The 26,127-nt window shown below is 44.2% G+C and overlaps 2 protein-coding genes across 3 annotated transcripts in view; one reads left to right on the top strand and one right to left on the bottom strand.

Annotated features, from left to right (window-relative positions):
* The window catches only part of LOC142661811 (urotensin-2-like), a 33,202-nt gene extending 12,817 nt beyond the window's left edge, over positions 1 to 20,385 (bottom strand). Inside the window, exon 1 of one of the 2 annotated variants that reach the window (XM_075839407.1) lies at positions 20,062 to 20,385. In XM_075839407.1, the coding sequence (XP_075695522.1) occupies positions 20,062 to 20,116 (55 nt within the window). In that variant the 5' untranslated portion in view covers positions 20,117 to 20,385. Of the gene's footprint in view, positions 1 to 1,505; positions 1,589 to 20,061 lie in introns of those variants that run through there. The other variant, XM_075839406.1, reaches the window with a different exon arrangement.
* Positions 16,805 to 25,562, top strand: LOC142661810 (myo-inositol 2-dehydrogenase-like). Its single transcript, XM_075839405.1, has 9 exons — positions 16,805 to 17,877; positions 18,728 to 19,309; positions 20,481 to 20,551; positions 20,807 to 20,915; positions 21,066 to 21,196; positions 21,800 to 21,907; positions 22,350 to 22,468; positions 23,264 to 23,420; positions 25,315 to 25,562. The coding sequence occupies exons 1-9, from the start codon at positions 17,633 to 17,635 to the stop codon at positions 25,461 to 25,463; spliced, it is 1,671 nt and encodes a 556-aa protein (XP_075695520.1). The 5' UTR covers positions 16,805 to 17,632; the 3' UTR covers positions 25,464 to 25,562.
* The last annotated feature ends 565 nt before the right edge of the window (positions 25,563 to 26,127 follow it).

Genomic DNA, 26,127 nt, shown 5'->3' with positions numbered 1-26,127 from the left:
TTCTACCTTGTATGAATATAGAAGTGATAATTCAACCATCATTTTAAAAGTGTCAGTGGGAGATGCAGCGTCAGACAGGGCCCAGCGGTCATCCGGGCTCCTGCAGATCTGTCAGAGTGGCAGGAGGACAAATCACTGGAGTCGGGGGAGGTGATTAAAATGAAAAATTAAACCCGTCTTCTACCGAAGACCCTTTAAAACTACCACTGCCCTAGACCACGAAGGAAGCAAACAATGATTCCTCTACTGCCCAGACCACCAAGAATGGTGGCATTTACCCCTCCACTACCCTAGCCCAACAGGTAAGCAGAAATTAACCCCTCCACTACGCTAGACCACCAGAGAATGAGACATTAGCCTCAGACCACCAGGGAAGCCTTCCATCTATTACCCTAGACCACGAAGGATGGCGGCATTCATCCCTCCACTACCCTAGATCATCAGGGAAGCAGTCATTAACCCCACCAATACCCCAGACCACCAGGGAAGCAGGGGTTAATTCCTTCACTTTCCTAGACCACCAGGGAAGATAGAATTGGTCTGAAATATATAAAGCAAACATTGACCCCTCTTCTGCCCTAGAACACAAGGAATGGTGGCATTTACCCCTACCCTAGACCACCAGGGAAGCAGACATTAACCCCTGCACTACCATAGAGCACCAGGGAAGCAGACATTAACCCCTCCACTACCATAGAGCACCAGGGAAGCAGACATTAAACCCTCCACTACAATAGACCACCAGGGAAGCAGACATTATTCCCTCCACTACCCTAGACCACCAGGGAAGCAGACATTAACCCCTGCACTACCCTAGACCACCAGGAAAGCAGACATTAACCGCTCCACCACGCTAGACCACCAGGGAAGCAGACATTAACCCCCCCCCCCCCCCCACTACCCTAGACCACCAGCAAAACAGACATTAACCTTAAACCACCAGGGAAGCCTCCTTCCATCCATTACCCTAGACCACGAAGGATGGCGGCATTCATCCCTCCACTACCCTAGATCCCCAGGGAAGCAGACATTAACCCCACCAATACCCTAGACCACCAGGGAAGCAGACATTAACCCCTCCACAAGCCTAGACCATGAGAAAAGCAGACATTAACCCCTCCACTACCATAGACCACCAGGGAAGCAGACATTAACCCCTCCACTACTCTGGGCCACCAGGGAAGCAGACATTAACTCCTTCACTACCCTAGACCACCAGGGAAATTTGAATTAGTCTGAAATATTTTCATCTTATAGTCCAGTGTGTTTTATAGTCTGAAAAATATGGTGAATCTGGACCTTTAGCAAGTGAGTTTAGGGTTAAAAAAAATAGAATGCAGAATGCAAGTTTGGGCTAGAAGTAGGTGCTGGATTGTCAGACTTTCTGGATCATCAGATGCTGGATTTAAGTCATTTTATACAAAAATCCACACTGTCTTTTATGTGATATTATGCAATATTATGGCTCTTTTCTCACCCCATAATAAGTATTTATATTTTCTCACCACAAAGAGCCTCTTTCAGCTACTCCCTCCTACGATAAACTCTTCCCTAATGGTGCAAATCCTCTCCGTTTCCACAGATCACTGCCCGCTGGCTTGGGATAATGTTATATTTGGCAGAGATAAGCTGTTTGTATGCACTCTCTATCTATTCCATGAAAACCTACAGGACTAGTAGGGTGGCGCCGTGTGTGCCCCCCTTGTTCTCTACAACCAGAGCCTGTCATACGAGCCTATTATGTCATTACTAGCTGATTAGTAGGAGGCTGAGATACAAATGTGTTGTCTTTATCTTGTTTATGTTCTTTATGAGCCAAAGTCGATTTGGCATGACCTGAACGTAATGCCCACATGGGCCATGGTCAGGGTGCCAGGTCTCATGAAGATAAAATGCTATCAGATGTGTTGGAGCTACATAGGACGCACGCTGAGATCTGGCGGTCATGCATTTGCTGACGGTCTCGCCATATGTTACAACACTTGTAATCACAAAAACAGAAATAATTGCACAGACCCCAGCGCCAAAGAATGGAGTTACCTCCCCTGCACCATATGCAGAGATGCGGTGTTAAAAGTAGTCATTATCAGGCATTATCGTGAGACAGCCCTGGGGGTCGAGCTGCTTGTAATAAAGTGTGAACCCAGGTGACATAAAGATGGTTTCCTTCCTTATTTTGCTTAGGAGCTTCAATCAGCATTGATCGCCGTGTCTGAGGGGTTAAATGGCCGGAATGTGAGGTTTTTAGCCCTGTCCTTGCGATCACCATGTATACATATACTATATGGCCAAAGTATGTGGACACCCTTCCTTATTATTGAGTTCAGGTGTTTCTGCCACATCCATTGCAAACAGGTGCATAAAATCAAGCACACAACCATGCAATTTCCGTAGACAAACAATGCTAGTAGAATAGATTGTACTGAAGAGCAGTGACTTTATATCTGGGATTGTCATAGGACGTCATCTATTTATTATTTTCAGAAATGTCTCATCTGCTAGATCTGCCTCGATCACCTGTAAGTGGTATTATTATCTGCTAGATCTGCCCTGGTCACTTATAAGTGCTATTGTGATCTGCTAGATTTGCCCTGGGCACCTGTAAGCATTATATTTATCTGCTAGATCTGCCCCGGTCACATGTAAATGTTGTTATTATTATCAAGAAGATCTGCCCTGATCAACTGTAAGTGTTATTTTTACCTGTTAGATCTGCCCTGGTGACCTGTAAGTGTTGTTATTATGATCTGCTAGATCTGCCCCGGTCACCTGTAAGTGCTATTATTATCTGCTAGATCTCCCTCGGTCACCAGTAAGTGCTATTATCTGCTAGATCTCCCCCGATCACCTGTAAGTGCTATTATTATCTGCTAGACCTGCCCCGGTCACCTGTAAGTGCTATTATTACCTTTTAGATCTGCCCTGGTCACCTGTAATTGTTATTATTATCTGCTTGATCTTCCCCAGTCACATGTAAGTGTTATTATCTGCTAGATCTGCCCCGATCATCTGTAAATGCTATTATTATCTACTAGATCTGCCCGATCATCTGTAAGGGCTATTATTATCTGCTAGATCTGCCCTGGTCACCTGTAAGTGCTATTATTATCTGCTAGATCTGCCTCGATCACCTGTAAGTGCTATTATTATCTGCTAGATCTGCCCCGGTCACCTATAAGTGCTATTGTTATCTGTTAGATTTGCCCTAGGCACCTGTAAGCGTTATATTTATCTGCTAGATCTGCCCCGGTCACATGTAAGTGTTGTTATTAATAGCTGCTAGATCTGCCCCGGTCACCTGTAAGTGCTATTATTTCCTTTTAGATCCGCCCCGGTCACCTGTAAGTGCTATTATTACCTTTTAGATCTGCGCTGGTCACCTGTAATTGTTATTATTATCTGCTTGATCTGCCCCAGTCACATGTAAGTGTTATTATTATCTGCTAGATTTGCCCCGATCATCTGTAAGTGCTATTATTATCTGCTAGATCTCCCCACGGTCACCTGTAAGTGCTATTATTGTCTACTAGATCTGCCCTGGTCACTTGTAAGTGCTATTATTATCTACTCAATCTGCCCCGGTCACCTGTAAGTGTTATTATTATCTGCCAGATCTGCCCCCTATCACCTGTAAGTGTTATTATTATCTGCCAGATCTTCCCCCGATCACCTGCAAGTGCTATTATTATCTGCTAGATCTGCCTCTGGTTACCTGTAAGTGTTATAATCTGCTAGATATGCCCGGACACCTGTAAGGCCCCATGCACACGACCGTGCCTGCAATCACAGCCCGCGATTGCGGGCACGGCCAGCCGCCACCCGCATTTTCGGGCCGTGCCCCCGTACAAAGTATGGGAGCACGGCCCGCAAAATGCAAAAGAACGGACATGTTCCATAATTTTCGGAACATTTCTACGGCACGGACACCCTTCCGTAGCACTACGGAAAGGTGTCCGCGTCGTTCAATGAAAGTGAATGGGTCTGTTTTTGCGGACTGCAATTGCGGTCCGCAAAAACTGTTTTTTTTTTACGGTCGTGTGCATGGGGCCTGAGTGTTATTATTATCTGCTAGATCTGCCCCGGTCACCTATGAGTGTTATTATTATCTGGTAGATCTGGCTCGATCACCTGCAAGTGCTATTATTATCTGGTAGATTTGCCCATGTCATCTGTGTTGTTGTTGTTATTATTATCTGCTAAATCTGCCCCGGTCACCGGTAAGTGTTTTTTATTGTGAAGTGGAAGCATTTAGGAGTAACAACAGCTCAGCCATGAATTGGTAAACCATTCAAACTCACACACCGGGGCCGCCGAGTGCTGAAGAGTGTGGCGCGTAAAAATCACCTATCCTCTGTTGTATCACTCACTAGAGACATCCACACTGCCTCTGGAAGCGACATCAGCACCAGAACTGTGCGTCCGGAGCTTCATGAAATGGGTTTCCATGGTGCTGCACACGAGTCTAGGATCACTACGCACAATGGCAAGCGGCGGCCGTAGTAGTGTAAAGCACGCCGCCACGAAACTTTGGCACAGCGTGTTCTACATAGTGACTACTGTAACATTTGGTGGAGGAGGGGTAATAGTCGTGACTGTATTTCAGGGTTTAGCCCCTTATTTCCATTAAAGGGTTAATACTACAGCATACATAGACATTTTACACAATTGCAGCTTCCAACTTGTTGATAACAGTTTGGGGTTTGTCCCTTTCTGGTTTCAGCATCACTGTGCCCCAGTGCGCACAGCGAGCTCCATAAAGACATGGGGTGAGGAGTTTGGTGTGGAGGATCTCGAGTGGATGCACAGAGCCTGGACCCTTACCCCATCAAACACCCTGATGAAATAGAACACCACTGGTTTATGGGGCCTGGGTCTGTATTTAGGGGGTCTAGTCTATTATCTGTATAGGGGTCTGATCTGGGGTGTGTAGTAATTTTGGGGTGTAATGAAGGGGGTTGCTTATTACATATCTTCTCGGAATATCCCTGATGTAGTTTCTCAAAAGTTGGCAAGTATGTTTGAAGATGTACCTTGTGGAGGCCAGTGCTTTTTGCAGATCCGATGAAACCTCAAGGGAAGGAGTCCAGGATGTTCGTAGCTTCTTATCTTTATTCTCTAAATCTACAAGAAGCTCTTTGATGAAGAATAACAGAAAGGGTTAAATAATCTTAATAGGATGATGAAGAAGCGGGGAGGTGACGGTGAGCCTCGGGGGTAGATGAAGGGGAATTAGACATAGGACGGGATGAATCAGGTGATAATTGGTGCAATTTGATACAATAACTTTGGATGTGATGATATCCTCTCATTGATCTGTGGCAGCCGCTCATTGCCGCCTTCCATTGAATGAATCACTTCACTACTATGATTGCCAGGACTGGAGAATTCCAAAGTGCAGACATTAATATACTCAACAGGTTTGTCCGACGAGATTTATCCGCTGCATCGTCCAACTTTATGACTAAATGACATCATGTTCTGTGAATGAGGGCTCCCGTATATGCAAATCAATGATGTCTCTGACTCATAACTCTACATAATATCATCATGTAGCAAGGGCAAAACCATTACAACGTCTCAGCTTATCACCGCCCGGAAGTTCAGAACTTCTTATTTTTTAGAGATCCTAAAACATATTTGCCCCTTAAAATTAAAAAGAGTCTTCTGTCAAATTGTTAAAGGAGTGTTCCCATCTCAGACATTTATGGCATATCCACCGGATAGGTGCGGGTCCCACCTCTGCCTCCTCCACCTATCGGGAGAATGGGGGGAACCCTGACGGGCAACGTGACAATCAATGGCTGCATCCAAACACGGAAAGTCTTCTGTATTTGTTTAGGGGTCTGGGACTGTATTTGTTTAAGGGATCGGGGTCTGTATTTATTTAGGGGGTCTGGTCTGTATTTGTTTATTGAATCTGGTCTGAGTCTGTATTTGTTTAAGGGGTCTGGGATCTGTTTTTAGGTAGGGGGTCTGGGGTCTATTAGTTTAGGGGGTCTGGTCTGGGATCTGTATTTGTTTTAGGGATCTGGTCTGGGTTTGTATTTATTTAGGGGGTCTGTATTTATAGGGGGGTTTTGTCTGGTGGTCTGTATTTGTTTAGGGGATTTGGTCTGAGTCTGTTTTTGTTTAAGGGGTCTGGGATCTGTATTGAGTTAGAGGGTTTAGGGTCGGATTAATTTAAGGGATCTGGCCTGGGGTGTGTATTAGCTTAAGAGATCTTGTCTGTGATCTGTATTTATTTAGGGGGACTGGTTTGGGGTCTATATTTGTTTAAGCTATCTGGTTTGGGATCTTTATTTATTTAAGGGATTTGGTCTGTGATCTGTATTTGTGTAGGCGCTCTGGTCTGGCTTCTGTATTTGTATAGGGGGTCTAGTCTGAGGTCTCTATTGAGGGGGTCTGTATTTTTTCAGGGGGTCCGGGTCCTTGTTTATGGGTGTGTAATCTATAATTCTCGGCATCGGAATGAAAGACTCTAACTGCACATTAGTGTTCTTCCTTTCAGCAACGTGACCTTGATGGTCTGAGCCTCATTTCCAATACATGAGTCCAGATCTTCCGTCGGGTTAATGAAATCTCCTCTGAGAGTGTCCTGCCTGCCTAGAGATAGCGTTTAATCATTCCTCCCATTTGGAAGCATTACAATAAACAGATTTGTACCTGCCTTTAATTGTAGCTAGAAAAAAAAAATCTAATATTTTATTACAGAAGCAATAAATATATTGGACCACAATGCTGAACCGAGAGACGTAGATGATGGCCTTTGGCTGCGACATCCCAATCAATAAGGTCTCTAATGAAAGTATAGATTGACTGCTGACGTCAAGACTTGTAAAATCTCCCCAAGATTGATGGCCGGCTGCACTTTTTTGTCAAAGTGGACAAAGTGAAGTTTCATTGTCAGGGCTGCAAAATACTCAGGAGGATGGAATAGATGTAATCAGGGTAGAAATAGACAACCAGTTTTATATTACATGGTGATCACACTGCTTACCATGAAACATTCATCAACCTGCACTCCACCCGATTATTCAAGGTTTGCAGTATGTTTCTGAAAGGACCATCTCATCTTATGAAAGAACTTTAAAGGGGTTTTTCACCATTTTGTAAGACCCCAATGCTATACTGATCAATGTTTGTCCTACTACAAGGACCCCTGGAAATCAGCTGTAATCTGTGGGGGAACTTGGCAAGTGTACAATTTCTCTGCAGCACCTCCAGAGGGGAAATTAAGTATTACACAGATCTTATTTTTATCAATGGGCTGTCCATGTAATGCAAAACGTTCTGGGTCCTCCTCTTTGTAGCAGCTCCTAACTATGGCTAGTAGAGGTGGGTTCTAAATGGTGGACCCTCTTAATTAACTTAGCATTCCCTAAATTCCTAAACCAAATAACCACTTTACAAAAATGTATTACTCTAAAGGTACTTTTACACCAACCCATGTTGGAGACAACTCGTTGATCGGCGCTCATTTGCTCCTTTCACAAGGAGCTAGTATGGGTAAGAGCGCTCCTTACTACAATCACTCGTCCTCATACATTTCTATCATGTCGGCAGCACGTCTCCGTTTACACAGGGAGACGTGCAGCTGACATCGATAATATTTTGGGTATTTAAAATGATACAATCAGCCGATGGACGGGCGTTTGGCAATTATCACATTCTGTGAACGCTCCTTTGCCTGATAATTGCCCGGCGTAAAAGGACCTCATGGGGGTACTTTGTTTTTAGTCATTTCCTCATAGCATCACCTTCCTTGTGGAGTCTCCGGCACCTCAAGGATACCGCTCCTTGTAGTGAGGCCTTCAGTGAAGGTTAGACTGGCCATTCATGGTACAATATGTTGGACCAATGCAAAAAAAATAATCGGGCCAACAGTACAATCCCACTCAAGAAGTAGCTGCTGACCTCACTGTCCATATATGTGACACATACCTCCCACCTTTTAAGTATTGCAAAGAGGGAGAACCTGTTTTTTTCCTTGTTAAGCCACACCTCTAACCCCGCCGATACACACCCGGTCCAGCCCACACAGTATAATGCTTCCATAGTGCCTCCCTACAGTATAATGACCCCATAGAATGTACCACACAGAATAATGCCCCAATAGCTGCCCCCCACACAATATAATGCGCCTATAGCTGCCACCACAAAATATAATGCTCCTAAAGCTGCCCCCACACAGTATAAAACCTCATAGTGTCTGTCACACAGTACAATGCCCCCATAGCTGCCCCATACAGAATAACACCCCCATAAATGCACCCATACAGTATAATGCAAACACAGATGCTCCATGCAGTATAATGCCCACACAAATTCCGCCATACCGTATAATGCCCCGTAGCTGCCCTCATACAGCATAAAGCCCCCATAGCTACCTCCATACAGTATAATGCCCCCATAGCTGCCCCCATACAGTATAATACCCCACAGCTGCCCAATACAGTATAATGCCCCTATAGCTGCCCAATACAGTATAATGCCCCTATAGCTACCCAATACAGTAAAATGCCCCTATAGCTGCCCCATACAGTAGAATGGCCCTTAGCTGCCACCATAGAGTATAATGATCCATAGCTGCCCCCATACAGTATAATGCCCCCTTAGCTGCCCCATACAGTATATTGCCTGCTTAGCTGCCACCACACAATCTAATGCCCCATAGTGCCTAATAAATAATAAAATACTTACCTATCTCCGTTCCCACGATGAGTGGAGCAGATTCCCCCCAGGTTTAACCCCTTCCCTCTTTGGCCACCTTTGACCTTCCTGACAGAGCCTCGTTTTTCAAATCTGACATGTTTCACTTTATGTGGTAATAACGTCGGAATGCTTTTACCTATTCAAAGCGATTCTGAGACTGTTTTTTATGTTACTGGCAAAATTTGCTCGGTACATTTAGTATTTAATTGTGAAAAACACCAAAATTTTGTGAAAAATTGCAATTTTTCTAAATTTAAATGTCTCTGCTTGTAAGACAGGCAGTTATAGCACACAAAATAGTCGCTAATTAACATCCCCCCATATGTCACTTTAGATTGACATCGTTTTTGGAACATCCTTTTATTTTTCTAGGACGTTACAAGGCTTAGAACTTTAGCAGCAATTTCTCACATTTTCAAGAAAATTTCAAAAGGCTATTTTTGCAAGGGCCAGTTCAGTTGTGAAGTGGATTTTAGGGCCTTATACAGTGAAGGAAATAAGTATTTGATCCCTTGCTGATTTTGTAAGTTTGCCCACTGTCAAAGACATGAACAGTCTAGAATTTTTAGCCTAGGTTAATTTTACCAGTGAGAGATAGATTATATTTTAAAAAAAACTGAAAATCACATTGTCAAAATTATATATATTTATTTGCATTGTGCACAGAGAAATAAGTATTTGATCCCTTTGGCAAACAAGACTTAATACTTGGTGGCAAAACCCTTGTTGGCAAGCACAGCAGTCAGACGTTTTTTGTAGTTGATGATGAGGTTTGCACACATGTTAGATGGAATTTTGGCCCACTCCTCTTTGCAGATCATCTGTAAATCATTAAGATTTCGAGGCTGTCGCTTGGCAACTCGGATCTTCAGCTCCCTCCATAAGTTTTCGATGGGATTAAGGTCTGGAGACTGGCTAGGCCACTCCATGACCTTAATGTGCTTCTTTTTGAGCCACTCCTTTGTTGCCTTGGCTGTATATTTCGGGTCATTGTCATGCTGGAAGACCCAGCCACGAGCCATTTTTAATGTCCTGGTGGAGGGAAGGAGGTTGTCACTCAGGATTTGACGGTACATGGCTCCATCCATTCTCCCATTGATGCGGTGAAGTAGTCCTGTGCCCTTAGCAGAGAAACACCCCCAAAACATAATGTTTCCACCTCCATGCTTAAAAGTGGGGACGGTGTTCTTTGGGTCATAGGCAGCATTTCTCTTCCTCCAAATACGGCGAGTTGAGTAAATGCCAAAGAGCTCAATTTTAGTCTCATCTGACCACAGCACCTTCTCCCGATCACTCTCAGAATCATCCAGATGTTCATTTGCAAATTTCAGACGGGCCTGTACATGTGCCTTCTTGAGCAGGGGGACCTTGCGGGCACTGCAGGATTTTAATCCATTACGGCGTAATGTGTTACCAATGGTTTTCTTGGTGACTGTGGTCCCAGCTGCCTTGAGATCATTAACAAGTTCCCCCCGTGTAGTTTTCGGCTGAGCTCTCACCTTCCTCAGGATCAAGGATACCCCACGAGGTGAGATTTTGCATGGAGCCCCAGATCGATGTCGATTGACAGTCATTTTGTATGTCTTCCATTTTCTTACTATTGCACCAACAGTTGTCTCCTTCTCACCCAGCGTCTTACTTATGGTTTTGTAGCCCATTCCAGCCTTGTGCAGGTCTATGATCTTGTCCCTGACATCCTTAGAAAGCTCTTTGGTCTTGCCCATGTTGTAGAGGTTAGAGTCAGACTGATTAATTGAGTCTGTGGACAGGAGTCTTTTATACAGGTGACCATGTAAGAGCTGTCTTTAATGCAGGCACCAAGTTGATTTGGAGCGTGTAACTGGTCTGGAGGAGGCTGAACTCTTAATGGTTGGTAGGGGATCAAATACTTATTTCTCTGTGCACAATGCAAATAAATATATATAATTTTGACTATGTGATTTTCTTTTTTTTTTTTATATATAATCTTTCTCTCACTGGTAAAATTAACCTGGCCTAAAAATTCTAGACTGTTCATGAGAAAAAGAACCCCAACATTTGTAAAGCAAATACCCCATATGTGGTTATAAACTGATGTTTGGGCACACAGCAGGGCTGAGAAGGGAAGGAGCACCATTTGGCTTTTGGAGTACAGATTTTGTTGGATTGGTTTCTGGGTAGTATGTTGCATTTGCGAAACCCCTGTGGGACCAAAACAGTGGAAACCCCACAGAAGTGACCCCATTTTGGAAACTACACTCCTCAAGGTATTCACCTAGGGGTGTAGTGAGCATGTTAACCCCGCAGGTGTTTTGAAAATAGAGTGAAAATAGATATGCCAATATGTGGTGTCCAGCTTGTGCCACCATAACAAGACAGTTCTCTAATTATTATGCTGTGTTTCCCGGTTTTAGAAACACCCTACATGGGGCCCTAATCTTTTGCCTGGACATTTGACAGGGCTCAGGAGTGAAAGAATACCATGTGAAATTGAGGCCTAATTTGGCGACATATAAAGTATTGGTTCACAATTGCAGAGGCTCTGATGTGAAGTAATAAAAGAAACCCCTGAGAAGTGACCCGATTTTAGAAACTGCACCCCTCAAGGCATTTATTAAGGGGTGTAGTGAGCAATTTCACCACACAGATCTTTTTCATAAATGAATGCGCTGTGGATGGTGCAAAGTAAAAAAAAAATTTTTTCCCAGATATGCCAATTCAGTGGCAAATATGTCATGCCCAGCTTATGCCACTGGAGACACACACCCCAAAAATTATTAAAAGGGTTCTCCCGGGTGTGGCAGTGCCATATATGTGGAAGTAAACTGCTGTTTGGGCACGCTGTAGGGCTCAGATGGGTGGGAGCGCCATTTGGCTTTTGAAGCGTAGATTTTGCTTGGTAGTAGATTTGTTTGAGTATTACTGGTGTTTCCGTTTAGAATGTGGGGGTACATGTAAGCTGTGTGGAATACATCAGGGGCATAGTCAGGTGGTATAATAATGGGGTAAACAATAAAATAATCCATAGATGTGTGTTACGCTGTGAAGCAATCCTTTCTGCACAGGCCGGTGTCGCACTGATAAACGGTGTCTTTACTTATCCCCCTTTTGGTCCACACTCCGCACCTTTGCAGTTTGGGGAATTTTGCTAGGAAGTGTTGTCCTGGTATAATACGGGCACCCTCGCTTCTAGCAGATATGTTTGGGCCCCCCCTTCCTGGTTCCCTAATTTTAGGTCCCCGATAAATCGCCTCTTGAAACAGACAAAATATTCCCCTCTGATCTGCACAACTGGATGTTTTTATTTCCTGTCTTTTTGGAGCCTTAACAAATTTTATTCTTTCATAGATGTAGTGATATGAGGGCTGGTTTGTTGCGGGATGAGCTGTAGTTATTATTGGTACCATTTTGGGGTACATGAGACTTTTTTTGATCACTTTTTATCCTATTTTTTGAGTGGGAAAGTGACCAAAATACAGCACTTCTGGCATAGTTTTTTAGTTTTTTTATACAGCGTTCACCATGCGTTATAAATTACATGTTACCTTTATTCTGCGGGTCAGTCCGATTCCGGCGATACCTAATTTATAGCACTTTTTTATGTTTTACAACGTTTTGCACAATAAAATTACTTTTGTAAAAAGAATGTCTTTTTTCTGTCGCCATGTTGTGAGAACCATAACTTTTTAATTTTTTCGTCAACGGAGCTGTATGGGGGCTTGTTTTTTGCGAGACGAGCTATAGTTTTTATAGGTACCCTTTTTGGATACATGCGACTTTTTGATCACTTTTTGTTTCAATTTTTGTAGGGTAAAGTGACCAAAAAAACAGAAATTCTGGCATTGTTTTTTACTTTTTGTTTTAGACCATTCACCACGTGGAATAAATAACTTTATATTTTTATAGTTCAGACCGTTGTGGTCGCAGCGATACCAAATATGTATGGTTTATTTATTTTTTTCAATAATAAAGGACTTGATAAGCGAAAAAGGGCGATTGTGTTTTATTTTATTACTTGAAACTTTTATTATATTTTTTGCAACTTTTTTTTACACTTTTCTTTAGTCCCACTAGGGGACTTGAATGTCCAACTGTCAGATTTTTTTTCTAATACATTGCACTACCTACGTAGTGCACTGTATTAGATCTGCCAGTCATTCACTGACAGAAAGTAGATTAGGCTTCGCCTCCGGGCGGGGCCTAATCTGCTTCCGTAATGGCAAACAGGATGCCATTGTTAGGTCTCCTGTTGCCATAATAGCAGTCAGCAGTCGTGCGATTGCAGGGCACAGCTGCCGATCTGCTAACAACCAAGAATCTGAGGGGTTAATGGCAGGGATCGAAGTTAACTTTGGTCCCCGCCATTACAACAGGATGTCAGCTGTCAGATACAGCTGACATCCGGGGATGATGGCACCGACTCAGCTTCTGAGCCGGTGCCATGCATTTGTCGTAAGTGTACGACATTTTGCGGGAAGCACTGGCTTTCCACGACGTATACTTACGACAAATGTCGGGAAGAGGTTAACAGTCTGTAACGGAAATATCCACCTCGCTTCCCGCTGAAATAGACGTTTATCCCAGTCACCCCCTCTAGGATGAGGACGTACCCATTCAATCCCCTCTAATCTCAGATGGTCAGGGTTACCCTGATACCATTCGCAGAAATGGCGCGCGATCGGAGTATCGACTCGTTTAACCGTATCATTAATATGGTCTCTGATACGTCTGCGAAATTCGCGAATGGTTTCCCCCACATATTGGATATCACAGCTGCATGTCATCACATATATGACACCTTGAGGCCGGATTCACACGAGCGTGTGTTTTGCGCGTGCAAAAAACGTGTCGTTTTGCGCGTGCAAACGGTACTTAACAGCTCCGTGTGTCACCCTCGTATGATGCGTGGCTATGTGATTTTCGCGCAGCCGCCATCATTATGACACTCTGTTTGTATGTTTGTAGCACGTGGTGCTTTTCTGTTTTCATTCATACTTTTTACTGCTGTTGCGCGAATCACAAGCGTCCCACGGAAGTGCTTCCGCGTGTTGCGCGTGATTTTCATGCACCCATTGACTTCAATGGGTGCGTGATGCGCGAACAACGCACAAATAACGGACATGTCGTGAGTTTTACGCAGCGCACACACGCTGCATGAAACTCACGGACAGTCTGCACGGCCCCATAGACTAACATAGGTCCGTGCGAGGCGCGTGAAAATCATGCGCGTTGCACGGACGTATATCACGTTTGTCTAAATAAGCCCTGAGTCTTACAATTGATGAAGTCAGAATTCTCGTATGAATGACCGGATGTGGTGCTACAATATGATTTACTTGTTAGGGTATGTTCACACGAGGTCATTACGTCCGTAATTGACGGACGTATTTCGGCCGCAAGTACCGGACCGAACACAGTGCAAGGAGCCGGGCTCCTAGCATCATACTTATGTATGACGCTAGGAGTCCCTGCCTCGCTGCCGGACAACTGTCCCGTACTGTAATCATGTTTTCAGTACGGGACAGTTGGCCAGCAGCGAGGCAGGGACTGCAGCGAGGCAGGGACTCCTAGCGTCGTACATAACTATGATGCTAGGAGCCCGGCTCCCTGCACTGTATTCTGTCTGGTACTTGCGGCCGAAATACGTCCACCAATTACGGACGTAATGACCTCGTGTGAACATACCCTCAGAATTGATCTACACGCTTTGCAGGTACCACAGCTATATGTGCATATTTGCTTCTCCTATATATACGCCATTATTTAGAATTACAGCCGCTTGGTGATTCCCATATAGTTATATGACAGTAAGTGTCGTTTAACCCCTTCCCGTCGTAAAGAACTTTCAGATTTTAATTTTAGTTTTTTTCCTCCCCGCCTTCCAAAAGCCAGAACTTTTGTTTTTTTCTGTCGCACTGAAAGCTTGATTTTTGTGGGACGAGTTGTAGTTTTTCGTAGCACCATTTATTGTGCCATATAATTTACTAGGAAACGGGGAAAAAATTATTTGTGGGGTAGAAAATGAAAAAAACAGCGACTCCTCCATTGTTTTTTTGCGCTTCGTTTTTATGGAATTCCCCGTGCAATTAAAACAACATGTTAACTTCATTCTGTGGGTCAATACGATTACGGAAATACCAAATCTATAGAGTTTTTCCTATATTTTACCACTTTTACAAGTAAAAACCTAAGTGTAAAAATTAAAATTAATTTTGTGTCGCCAAATTCCGAGAGCCGTAACTTTTTTTATTTTTCCGTCGATTAAGTGATATGAGGGCTTATTTTTTGCGGGATAAGCTGTAGTTTTTAATAATACCATTTTGGGGTACATGCGACGTTTTGATCACTTTTTATTTAATTTTTTGTAGGAGATGAGGTGACCAAAAAATAGAGATTCTGGCGTTTCCAATTTTTTTTTTTATGGCGTTCACCGTGCCGGTTAAATAATGATATATTGTAATAGTTCAGACTTTTACGGACGCGGCGATACCAATTATGTTTATTTATTTATTTTTTACTATGCTCTAGGGGGAAAATGGGAAAAGGGGGGTTTTCTGAACTTCTAATTTTAAATTTATTTTTTTTACAAGAAAAAAAAAACAACTTTATTTTACTCATTTTTACTTTTTTTATTAGTCCCCTTAGGGGACTTCAACCAGCGATCGTTACATCGCTTGCACGATATACTGCAAGACTAATGTATTGCAGTATATTGTGATTCTGACAGGCAACTATTAAGCCCTGCCGGAGACAGCGCTTAATAAGAGCACAAAGATGGCGGACCTGGGGGCCTTCGTTAGACCCCCAGGCAGCCATAGCAACCATCAATTGCGTTGCGGGGGGCGCGATGAGCTATTAGAGGGGGTCGCCCTCTCTTTCTAACGATTTAAATGCTGCGGTCGGTATTGACCCCAGCATTTAACGAGTTAAACGAGCGATGCCGCTCGTTACTCTGAAGTGTCGGCTGTAACATACAGCCGACACCGGCATTGTATAAAGCGGGTTCACTCCGTGAGCCCGTTCCATACTTCCCCTACCCGACTTTGGCGTATGGATACGTCAAATGTCGGGAAGGGGTTAAAATGCCCAGGGAGGAGTGATTTGGATGAGCTCTTGAATGGGCGCGGCGTCTGATGACGTGGCACGCTCTGCTTGGATGTTTGAGGTAATCGTCCAGCCTCCCAAAGGGCAGGGCTAAAAGCTTAAATAGCCGGCGTTCTGTCGCATCGCTGCGGTCAGATACCAGACCCTGCTGTGCGGAGAAAAGCTCCAGCAGACACAGAGCGGACAGACAATACTGCACGAGAAACCGATGTGCTAATCTGCCCCGTCTCACTATACATGATACACGTGCCTCTGAAGAAACTTTCTATATAAAATAAGGACGTGGAAACGCGTTAGGCGTACAATCGTTGTTCAGTGTGAATGCGCACGTATTATCAGTTGGACAATATTTATCAGGTGTGAATGCCACTACTACTATAGGTGTTACGCTGCTACTGAATTTAACTACGGTAGCTATTTGGAGTAGTTCCATAACAATTGAAACCAATCTATTGGCACCCTTATCTATTCCTACCTAGCAGGTTAGCCGGGTATCTATAGGAATTATAGGCTCGAATAGCCCATTTTAAAGATTTAATAAAAATAAAAATGTTTTTTAAGCGTTCTTGTCCAGGCGATACCTTCTACTTTGAGTTACGTGAACGCATAAATTTCAAAAACTATACTTTATCTACTTCTGCACTATTTTGTCCAGCAAAAACAACTAAATCTATAACGGAAGCCCCTAACGGCGCCTCTGCCACAGATGTGAACAGCCCTGAACAGTAAATCTGTCCTAGATACCCATAGCAACCAATCAGAGCTCAGATTTAAATTCTTAACCTGCTCTGGCAAAATGAAAGCTGCGCTGTAATTGGTTGCTAGGAGGATCAAAGACTGTTTTACTTAGTGAGTTCTGATAAATCTGCCACCATCTGTACATATTGTACACACAGCGCTGTAATGCGGTCAGCCACCGCTAGATGTCGCTAGTCATTAACTACATTCTAATCACAGCACTGAACCGCCCGTCTCTGATTCTCATTCACTTCCTGTTCATCTATCGCTCCATTTCCGGGTCAGCTGAGTGTTATATTTGGGAGCAGTAAACTCGACAAGAAGTGCCTGGGAGTCCTGAGCTGTGTGCGGGGAAGACATAAGAGGTTGCACCGGCCTGGTGATAGCAGTGTAGTCGGCATGTGGAGCCCCTATATATACAGTATATAATTGATATAGTTCATAGACAGCATTGGGATAAGGGAGGAGGGGGGCAGTATCTCTGTATCGTCAGGTATTGAATAGTGCTGCCCCCCTTCATACACCCACTAGAGGAATACATAGGGTTAAAGCTAATTTATCACCATGGTTACTTGTCTATTATAGGAGACTTGGGCAAGAACTAGAAATCCCCTCCCCCATACAGAGTATTATAAGCTCATTATAGCGGTCTCTGGACGTCTAATAATAATATCTGATACTAATTATTTATATTAAGGTTTAATAATTACAAATTGCTCCCGATATGAGAAGAGGGGAGACCTGCAAATCCCAAAAGGTGGGCCGATGTAGCTAGGGAGGGTTTTACGTTTTTAGAGAGAAGAACAATAAAAGTAAATACAATGTTATTTATGTAATTTAATAATAAATTGGAAGATAGGGGGCGACAGTGAGAAGACATAGACATTTGGATTATGTCATATATGAGCTGTAAAGTCACGTGTTCTTCCGTGCATTAAACAATTTCAGTGATTGGATTAGTATAGACGCCGGTGTGTGAGAGGTACACGTACATATGTGAGGTATGAGAACGCAGCGTCCGGAGTATACGGAAACCCCCAACCCCCGCACCGACACCTGTTTTACTGAACTTTTCTAGACTTTGATTTTTCCCATTGTCATGGGAAGGAAAAAGAAGACGCTGCACGACTACGCGGCGGAGTTCAGCGACTTGGCTGTGAGGAGACGCGTCGTGGAACACGATGACACGGGAGAGACCTCTGTGGTAGAGACTCTGTACTGTATATCCTGCGAGCTGCCCATGCGGGTGAGACGGGATCGGATTTTGGAGCACTTGGCCTCAGGAAGGCATTACAGGAACGGGAGATTCATCAAACAGCCCTGGAACCGATCCCCGGTGCTCCTGTAAGTGATGGCGGCTATCACCGTCCATAATATAATAGGGATACTGTATAACGGCATAAAATGCTGCTAATACTTTAGTTATCTTGTAATGGGTCACTTCATGTATATGCACAGATTTCTATTGGTATCTACTTGGAATCAGTCAGCACTGTGCTGACAGACACGCCCCCTTATTCAGGATACAGTTTGCTAATGTATCTATTTTTTGCCCCTTACGTTTATATTCTATAAGTCAGTGCGGACTCCGTGCATTGCGGGAGATGTAGTAGAGAGATTGGAGGTCAGGCAACCTGGGTGCTGTCAGAAAATTAGCAAAATTCTGATGCAGGTTTGGAAGTGACTGGAGTATTGGACACAGTGTAACCTAGCGCAGGTTAAAGGGGTTGTCCGCTTTGGATTGTCCTTGTTTGTTAGAAGGGCCCCATAATGATTATCTGATCACAGACTGTCCCGCTGCTGGGACCACCAGTGATCAGATATAATCTGCAGGGGAACCTGGCAACAAGCGTTTAATTTCCCTGCAGCGCCGCCACAGGGGAAATGAAGCATTACACAGTTCTCATTAAAATCTGTGGGCTGTCCATGTAATGCAGGACATGTGCAATTGCAAGGGGCATTTCTTGTAGCTGCTGGTTAAGAAGACAGTCCTGAATGGGGACCATAAGCAAAGCATTGTATGTAGATGTAACCAATCAAATGATGTTCATTCTTGGAGCGATGATGGCCGGATCTGTGTACTCGTCATGGAAACAGACATATGTATGTGTTGTCCTGGATCCTGCCATGTAAAGGAGATGGATGTGTGTATATAGCGTAGGCCTCAATGTATGTTGCTTTGCTTTTTTTATAGAACGACAGGTGCAGACCACAGTGAAGACCTCTCGCTGCCTCTGGACTCTTCTCTTCATCGTCCGCCCTCCTTTATACTGCAGGCCAACTCTATCACTAATACTATGAGCACCAGTAGCCCAGGGCCATCACCTCCACTCAACCGTTATCTTCAGACCTCTCTTTCTGGTCATCCATATATCAGTTCCACCACCAACATCATGTGTGGAAGAGAAGATCCAGCACCGTCTACCTCCTCCTCGCTGCCGTCATCATTCGGAATCATCCACATCCAGAATCCGTCCATTTCTTCTAAACAAACCAACCAAAGGCTCGTCATCTCCGAAGCTTCCAACAGCATTGTCCCTGGAGGTCTTTACAGCAGAGATGGCTCTCGGGAGAGTAATATTGGGCTGGCTGTCATAGGGGTGAGCCACGGCAGCCATGCTTTGCTTCAATGTTTAGCAGAAGAAAACGGCTGCCGCCTGTACTACGTTGTAGAAAATCAGCGTTTGGCGGTGGAGACGGCTTTTAGTGAAGGACTCTTAGCCAAGACGAAAGTGCTGCAGGAGCAGGATGTGGACATCGCCCTCAGTGACCAAAGGTAAGATAGAACCGCATGTGTTAAAGGAGTTGTTCCAGAATAGACAATCATCACCTATCCACAGAATAAGTGATAATTGTGTAGTCACTGGGGGCCCCACCGATCATGAGAACGGGGGTGCCAAACCCCCCTATTCCTCCTCACTGCACCCCCCACAGTGAGGAGGAGCTTGAATGGAGCGACGGTCAAGCATGCGCCCGCCGCTCCATACATTGTCTATGAGAATGCCGGAAACAGCTGAGCGCTGTACTCTGCTGTTTCCATCAGTCCCATAGACTGTAGTGCAGCACGCATGCTCGACTACCGCTCCATTTAATGTCTTCCTCACTACAGTCTAGCAGTGAGGAGGAACGGGGGAGTTCGAGACGATTCAAAGACTGGAGAGCGTTAGGCTGTTTCAGTCCCATAGGCATTGAATGGAGCAGCTCATCCTCTCCATTTAAGCCCCTCCTCACTGCAATCTTGTAGTGAGGAGGAATGGGGGGGGGGGGGGGTTCAGGACCCCCCGTTCTAGAGATCTGTGGGATCTACAGCCATCAGACGTTTATTACCTGTCCTGTGAAAGTTCACAAATCTTAATCTTGGGACAACTCCTTTTAAAGGTATTGTGACTTTTACCACAACTCCAAATCCCCCAACCTGTCACCCCAAAATAAGATCTAATGAAAATGAAAGAAAAATGGCAGATAACTTATACAGATAAAGCAATTATATATATATATATATATATATATATATATATATATACACACCAGTAAGGAAGAGCCGGGGAATCCCAGAGAGTCCTGTACAGTGCACAGTATACATAAGATAGATCCGCCTTCACGTGGTGTCCAGAGGAGCAGCTTGTCCGGCGCAGGTACATCCCAGTCCAGTACAACAGGGAGGCCCTACCAGACAGTCCATCAGCCCATGCACATCAATAATATAGTCGTTTCTGATTGGTTTAACTTGCCCCTAAGTCATGCTGTAATTGGCTGTAGCTAATCACAGGCATATCACTAGTGCATACTGGTGGGCTAGGCGTTCCAGCCAATCGCGTGTGTCTGTAGCAGATGCACAATGCGGTGTCCAGTGTAACGTGTCAGCTGTTCCTCCGGGTATCCGCGTAGCTGCTGCTTATATCTTGTATGGTTTGTGCTTTGGATTAATCTTTGGACTTTATTTGCAGAGTGTCCGGGGTTGTGATTTGTTCTCCACCAGAAGTTGCTGCTGTCATGACCCTGGAGACATTAAAAGCTGGTAAGTGATTGGTGTCTAATCTACCGGTACTGAAAAAACACAACCCCCAGCATGTCCTGAGAGCCGCAGGCCAAGTGTGAGGCCCGTCTGGTACATGTTGGGACTTTTTCCTGACATCATTGGACACATTTTATATTTGCAGAACATTGTGATGTCGTTTGTCACTTTTTGGTAACCGATGCTTTTCTGCTGTAGAATCCAAATGCAAAAGGAGTTGACAAATATTTGCACAGATCTCTGTGTGTTTATTTCTAGGGAAGGCCGTGCTGTGTGAGAAGCTGCTGAGCACGAGCAGGCGCACCGTTGAAGCGTGCTTCGATGAGGCCGAGAAACACGGGAAGCCTCTGGTGTGCGGCTTCTACAAGTAAGTTATAGGAGGGGAGGTGGGCTTCACGTAGATGATGTGAGACGCCGTGGAGCACGCCCTGACAGCCCAAGGTATGGTGGGAGTTGTAGTTACCCAACAGCCGGAGAGCGACAGGTTAGAGATCTATTTTATGTTGTGTCTACACAGGCGCTTTGATCCAGCCTTAAAATACCTATTTAAGAAGATTCAACAGAAAAATGCCCTGGGCCGAATACAGAAACTGTCTACAGTCAGCCGCACCTTCCCCAGCTCTTCTGTCGGCAAGATCAAGACGTCAGGTACAGTTAGCTGAGCAAACGGTCTAAGCAATCGTGTGAACGTAACGGAGAGTTAGGCTGGGTTCACACGAGCATGTTCGGTCCGTAAAGGATGGAACGTATTTCGGCCGCAAGTCCCGGACCGAACACAGTGCAGGGAGCCGGGCTCCTAGCATCATAGTTATGTACGACGCTAGGAGTCCCTGCCTCTCCGTGGAACTACTGTCCCGCACTGAAAACATGATTACAGTACAGGAGAGGCAGGGACTCCTAGCGTCGTACATAACTATGATGCTAGGAGCCCGGCTCCTTGCACTGTGTTCGGTCCGGGACTTGCGGCCGAAATACGTTCCATCCTTTACGGACCGAACATGCTCGTGTGAATCCAGCCTTAGGGCTTATGTCTGCGGACCTGCCGCGCTGGGGTTGTGGATGCAAATCTGACCACAGAACTATCTCTATATAACAAAACTACAGTCTGTGTGTTGACTCGAGTGCACATTCACTGACATACGGGATTTGCGGGCATCATTTGACCTTACTTAGACTTTAGGAGGCCGACTCTCTCTTCATGTCACAAGCTATTTGAAGAAAATAATAACCTCTTTTATTTTTTTTTACCAGGAGGTATTTTTTACAACTCTGCCTTACATGATATAGACATTGTCACCTGGTTACTGGGAGAAAACCTGCCGGACACGGTCTTCTCCCTCGGACATGCGTTCTGTTCAGGTAGGTCTTAGAACACCATGAACATCTTCTTCATGAACAGAAGTGCAGATCCCATATGTTTCTACCTACTGTTCCGGTATGAGGTTCAGGTGTCCTGGTTTTAGGGTGCATGATTGGCATTCACTATGCAGATACCTCCTCGCTGTATGTTGATAGGGGAAATAACTCATATCTGACTTAACAAAGTGGATTCTGCCTTAAAGTTGTTCACATACAAGATTTGATGCATAAATCTCTACAACTGAAAATCTGGGCCGTACGTCCGGTTTTTGCAGCGTCCGCATGATTTTTTTTTACCAACACCAATCACATATATGGAAGTTTCTGCAACAAATCGGCTGCTTGGGAGCTTACCTACAGAGCCTCGTCGTAAAATCAGAAATGATACAGGAGAGGACTGATTGCTCATCATGTAATGTAAGAAATGCTTTTTGCCCCCCAGACATGATTACCTTCAGGGACGCGGACACCGTCAACATCAGCATGAAGTTTTCCAGTGGAGCCGTCGTGAACTTGGACGTCAGTCAGCACTGCACCAAATCCTGCGATCAGAGATTAGAGGTGATTTTACCTAATGATTGCCACATGGAGTGTAGAGACAAAACCGCACAAGTAAAACACCTCTGCCATACACAGGACGGCTTTATCTTCTGTCCTAGCTGATTTATAGGGACTGGTATCCCTGTCCTCCAACTAACAAAGTGCTGGACTAATTACCTGTCATGGTCCTGCAGGATGAATGTACCCCTCGTGTCATGAATCGCTTCACACTCTTTATCCAAAAGAACATTACCCCCTAAAAACACACACAATATTATATATAAGTCCTTGATTGGTCTTGTCTTAAAAAAAATTATATTTCTCTCTTTTTTTTTGTGATAATCAGAAGTCCCACAGGAATTGCCACCCAGCTTTCCCAGGCTCCTGGACAACAACTCCGCCTACGTAATAATGCATTCTTTCACATCTGAATCTTTGCAAGAAGTAGGCAGAATTGCCATTCAGGAGTCTAAGAAAAGTTAGAGACAACTCCTGTGGAAATTGTATTTGCATTCATACTGGTTGTCACCCAGTCCCTATCATCTGTTTGGGGTTGGGTACAGCCCCTGTTCAGGATCCTCATCTCTTGGTCAGAGCGGTTACAAAGAATGGCTCTGGAGGACCCGTCCTGTCCTGCATTACACAGACTACACATTGATATGAATGGAGACGGTGTAGTGCTTCATTTCTCCTGTGGTGGCGCTGCAGGGAAACTGAACACTTACTGCCAGGTTTCCTCACAGATTACAGCTGATCGCGGGGATCCCTGCAGGACGACACTTCATGATCCGTTTACTGTCACCTTCTTCCTTCTAGTTATATGGCTTGCAAGGATCATTACGTTTAGACAATCAGAATCCACTGTGCATTATAGAGAACGGTTCATCTCTCCCGACGCCCTCCCAGACACACAACGAAAGATACAGAGAGGCCTACAAAGAGCTCTTCCGCCATTTTATACGTACCATCAAAGGTCAGTGGTGATGCCTTTCTGCTGTGCTCTTGACTGTCCCTGATCCGGTTTCCAAAATTTAACGTGGTCATTGACTGAACCACTCTGAATATATATGGCTAGTACTGACATTATAGACTGATCCCCCATCTAATAGAAGGAATCTATTGTTCAGAGCTCTGTACTGTAACGAGCTGTGCATCTCTAGAAAAATCATAAAGGGAATCTTTATAAACACATTGCTTATCTTTTATCAATTTACATCCTGTATTCTCCTCTAGAGCTGCATTCACTATTCTCCAGGATTCACAGTTGAAATCTCTCAGCATTTTATGTTGGTTTACTGTTTTAACTGACCTTGTAGTCTATAGACCGGGCACTGTACAGTAACCTGATGTAAAACTAACATAGATTATAGGATCACAGCTATGGTGTTAGTGGTGTCTGCTTACCATGCTTATCTACACTGACAACCAGCAGAGTGGTGAGTGCAGCTCTGGAGTATAATACAGGATGTAACTCAGGATCGGTACAGGATAAGTAATGTAATGTATGTACACAGTGACTCCACCAGCAGAATAGTGAGTGCAGCTCTGGAGTATAATACAGGATATAACTCAGGATCAGTACAGGATAAGTAATGTATGTATATAATGACTGCACCAGCAGAATAGTGAATGCAGCTCTGGAGTATAATACAGGATGCAAATCAGGATCAGTACAGGATAAGTAATGTAATGTATGTACACAGTGACCACCAGCAGAATAGTGAGTTCAGCTCTGGAGTATAATACATGATGTACCTCAGGATCAGTACAGGATAAGTAATGTAATGTATGTACACAGTGACTCCACCAGCAGAATAGTGAGTGCAGCTCTGGAGTATAATACATGATGTAACTCAGGATCAGTACAGGATAAGTAATGTATGTACACAGTGACTCCACCAGCAGAATAGTGAGTGCAGCTCTGTAGTATAATACAGGATGTATCTCAGGATCAGTACAGGATAAGTAATATAATGTATGTACACAGTGACTCCACCAGCAGAATAGTGAGTGCAGCTCTGGAGTATAATACAGGATGTACCTCAGGATCAGTACAGGATAAGTAATGTATGTACACAGTGACTCCACCAGCAGAATAGTGAGTGCAGCTCTGGAGTATAATACAGGATGTAACTCAGGATCAGTACAGGATAAGTAATGTAATGTATGTACACAGTGACTCCACCAGCAGAATAGTGAGTGCAGCTCTGGAGTATAATACAGGATATACCTCAGGATCAGTACAGGAGAAGTAATGTAATGTATGTACACAGTGACTCCACCAGCAGAATAGTGAGTGCAGCTCTGGAGTATAATACAGGATGTAACTCAGGATCAGTACAGGATAAGTAATGTAATGTATGTACACAGTGACTCCACCAGCAGAATAGTGAGTGCAGCTCTGGAGTATAATACAGGATGTTACTCAGGATCAGTACAGGAGAAGTAATGTAATGTATGTACACAGTGACTCCACCAGCAGAATAGTGAGTGCAGCTCTGGAGTATAATACAGGATGTAACTCAGGATCAGTACAGGATAAGTAATGTAATGTATGTACACAGTGACTCCACCAGCAGAATAGTGAGTGCAGCTCTGGAGTATAATACAGGATATACCTCAGGATCAGTACAGGAGAAGTATTGTACGGTATATACAAAGTGACACATTTTTTATGTAGATTCATTCTATGTATAAACTTTAAAATGGTCTTCGCGGTGGACGTATGTTTTAAACCATGTCCTATATCTGTTATGTCTTGTGTGAACAGTGTTGTGGTTGTATTCGTAACAAATATCATGATGTTGTATATGATCCTCTGCACCCCAGCGGAGATTACAGAACTTGGTATCTTTTTTATTTTGCAGGAATATCACATCCAGTTATTACCAAAGAGCAGTATATCTGCGCACTCCAGGTGGCGGCAGCCGCTGAACAGTCCTGGCAGAGCGGCTCCGCCGTAGACTTGACGGATGAAGCCTTGGATGTGTCCATGATCAAGTCTGAAGTTCTATGAGAGAACGGCTCCGCTCCAGAGGGAAGATATTGGCTGAGAACTCATTGCGTTTACCCCCAGGTATTGGCGTTCTTCCTGCATGGTCTCTGGAATCACTAACTTGCACTCGACTCTCTGTGTGGCCCTTATCACAGATATCGTGTTCCAGGTCTATACAGAACAATGAGGTCCTGAATCCAGATGAAATATTTGCTGCTCTTATAAAAGGTGCATTATATGTGCTGTTTATCCTGCACCTCGGGAATAAGACACAAATCGATACCTCACATCTAGGTCTGCAATAGGAAACATTGAGTGTGTAGGGCACGAGTGCTTCCCCTCAGGGTATGTCCACACGCAGCGTAAATACTGCAGATTTTCCGCAAATTATTTAATTGCGGACAATTGGCAATATAATACAGTATCCATTTGAACAAATCTCATCCACACGCTGTGCAAGAAAATAAGCCGAAAAAACGTTCATAAATTGACCTGCGGTGCGTCTTTGTTAACCTGCAGCATGTCAATTTATGCTGCGGAATCGCTGCTTTTCTATTGCGTGTTTTCCCCATTGAATTCAATGCGAAGGTAAAACCTGCAACAAAGAGCAGATGTTGCGATTTTTGCGGCGGCTAAGCTGCGCTTCTGCCGCAAAAAATCCTAAGTCCAGACCGGCCTCTCGGGA

Source organism: Rhinoderma darwinii, chromosome 10 (genome assembly GCF_050947455.1).
Source record: "Rhinoderma darwinii isolate aRhiDar2 chromosome 10, aRhiDar2.hap1, whole genome shotgun sequence".
In the NCBI taxonomy this organism is placed as follows: Eukaryota; Metazoa; Chordata; class Amphibia; order Anura; family Rhinodermatidae; genus Rhinoderma; species Rhinoderma darwinii.
The sequence above is the reverse complement of the archived record's forward strand: the minus strand, read 5'-3'. Positions and strand labels throughout refer to the sequence as shown.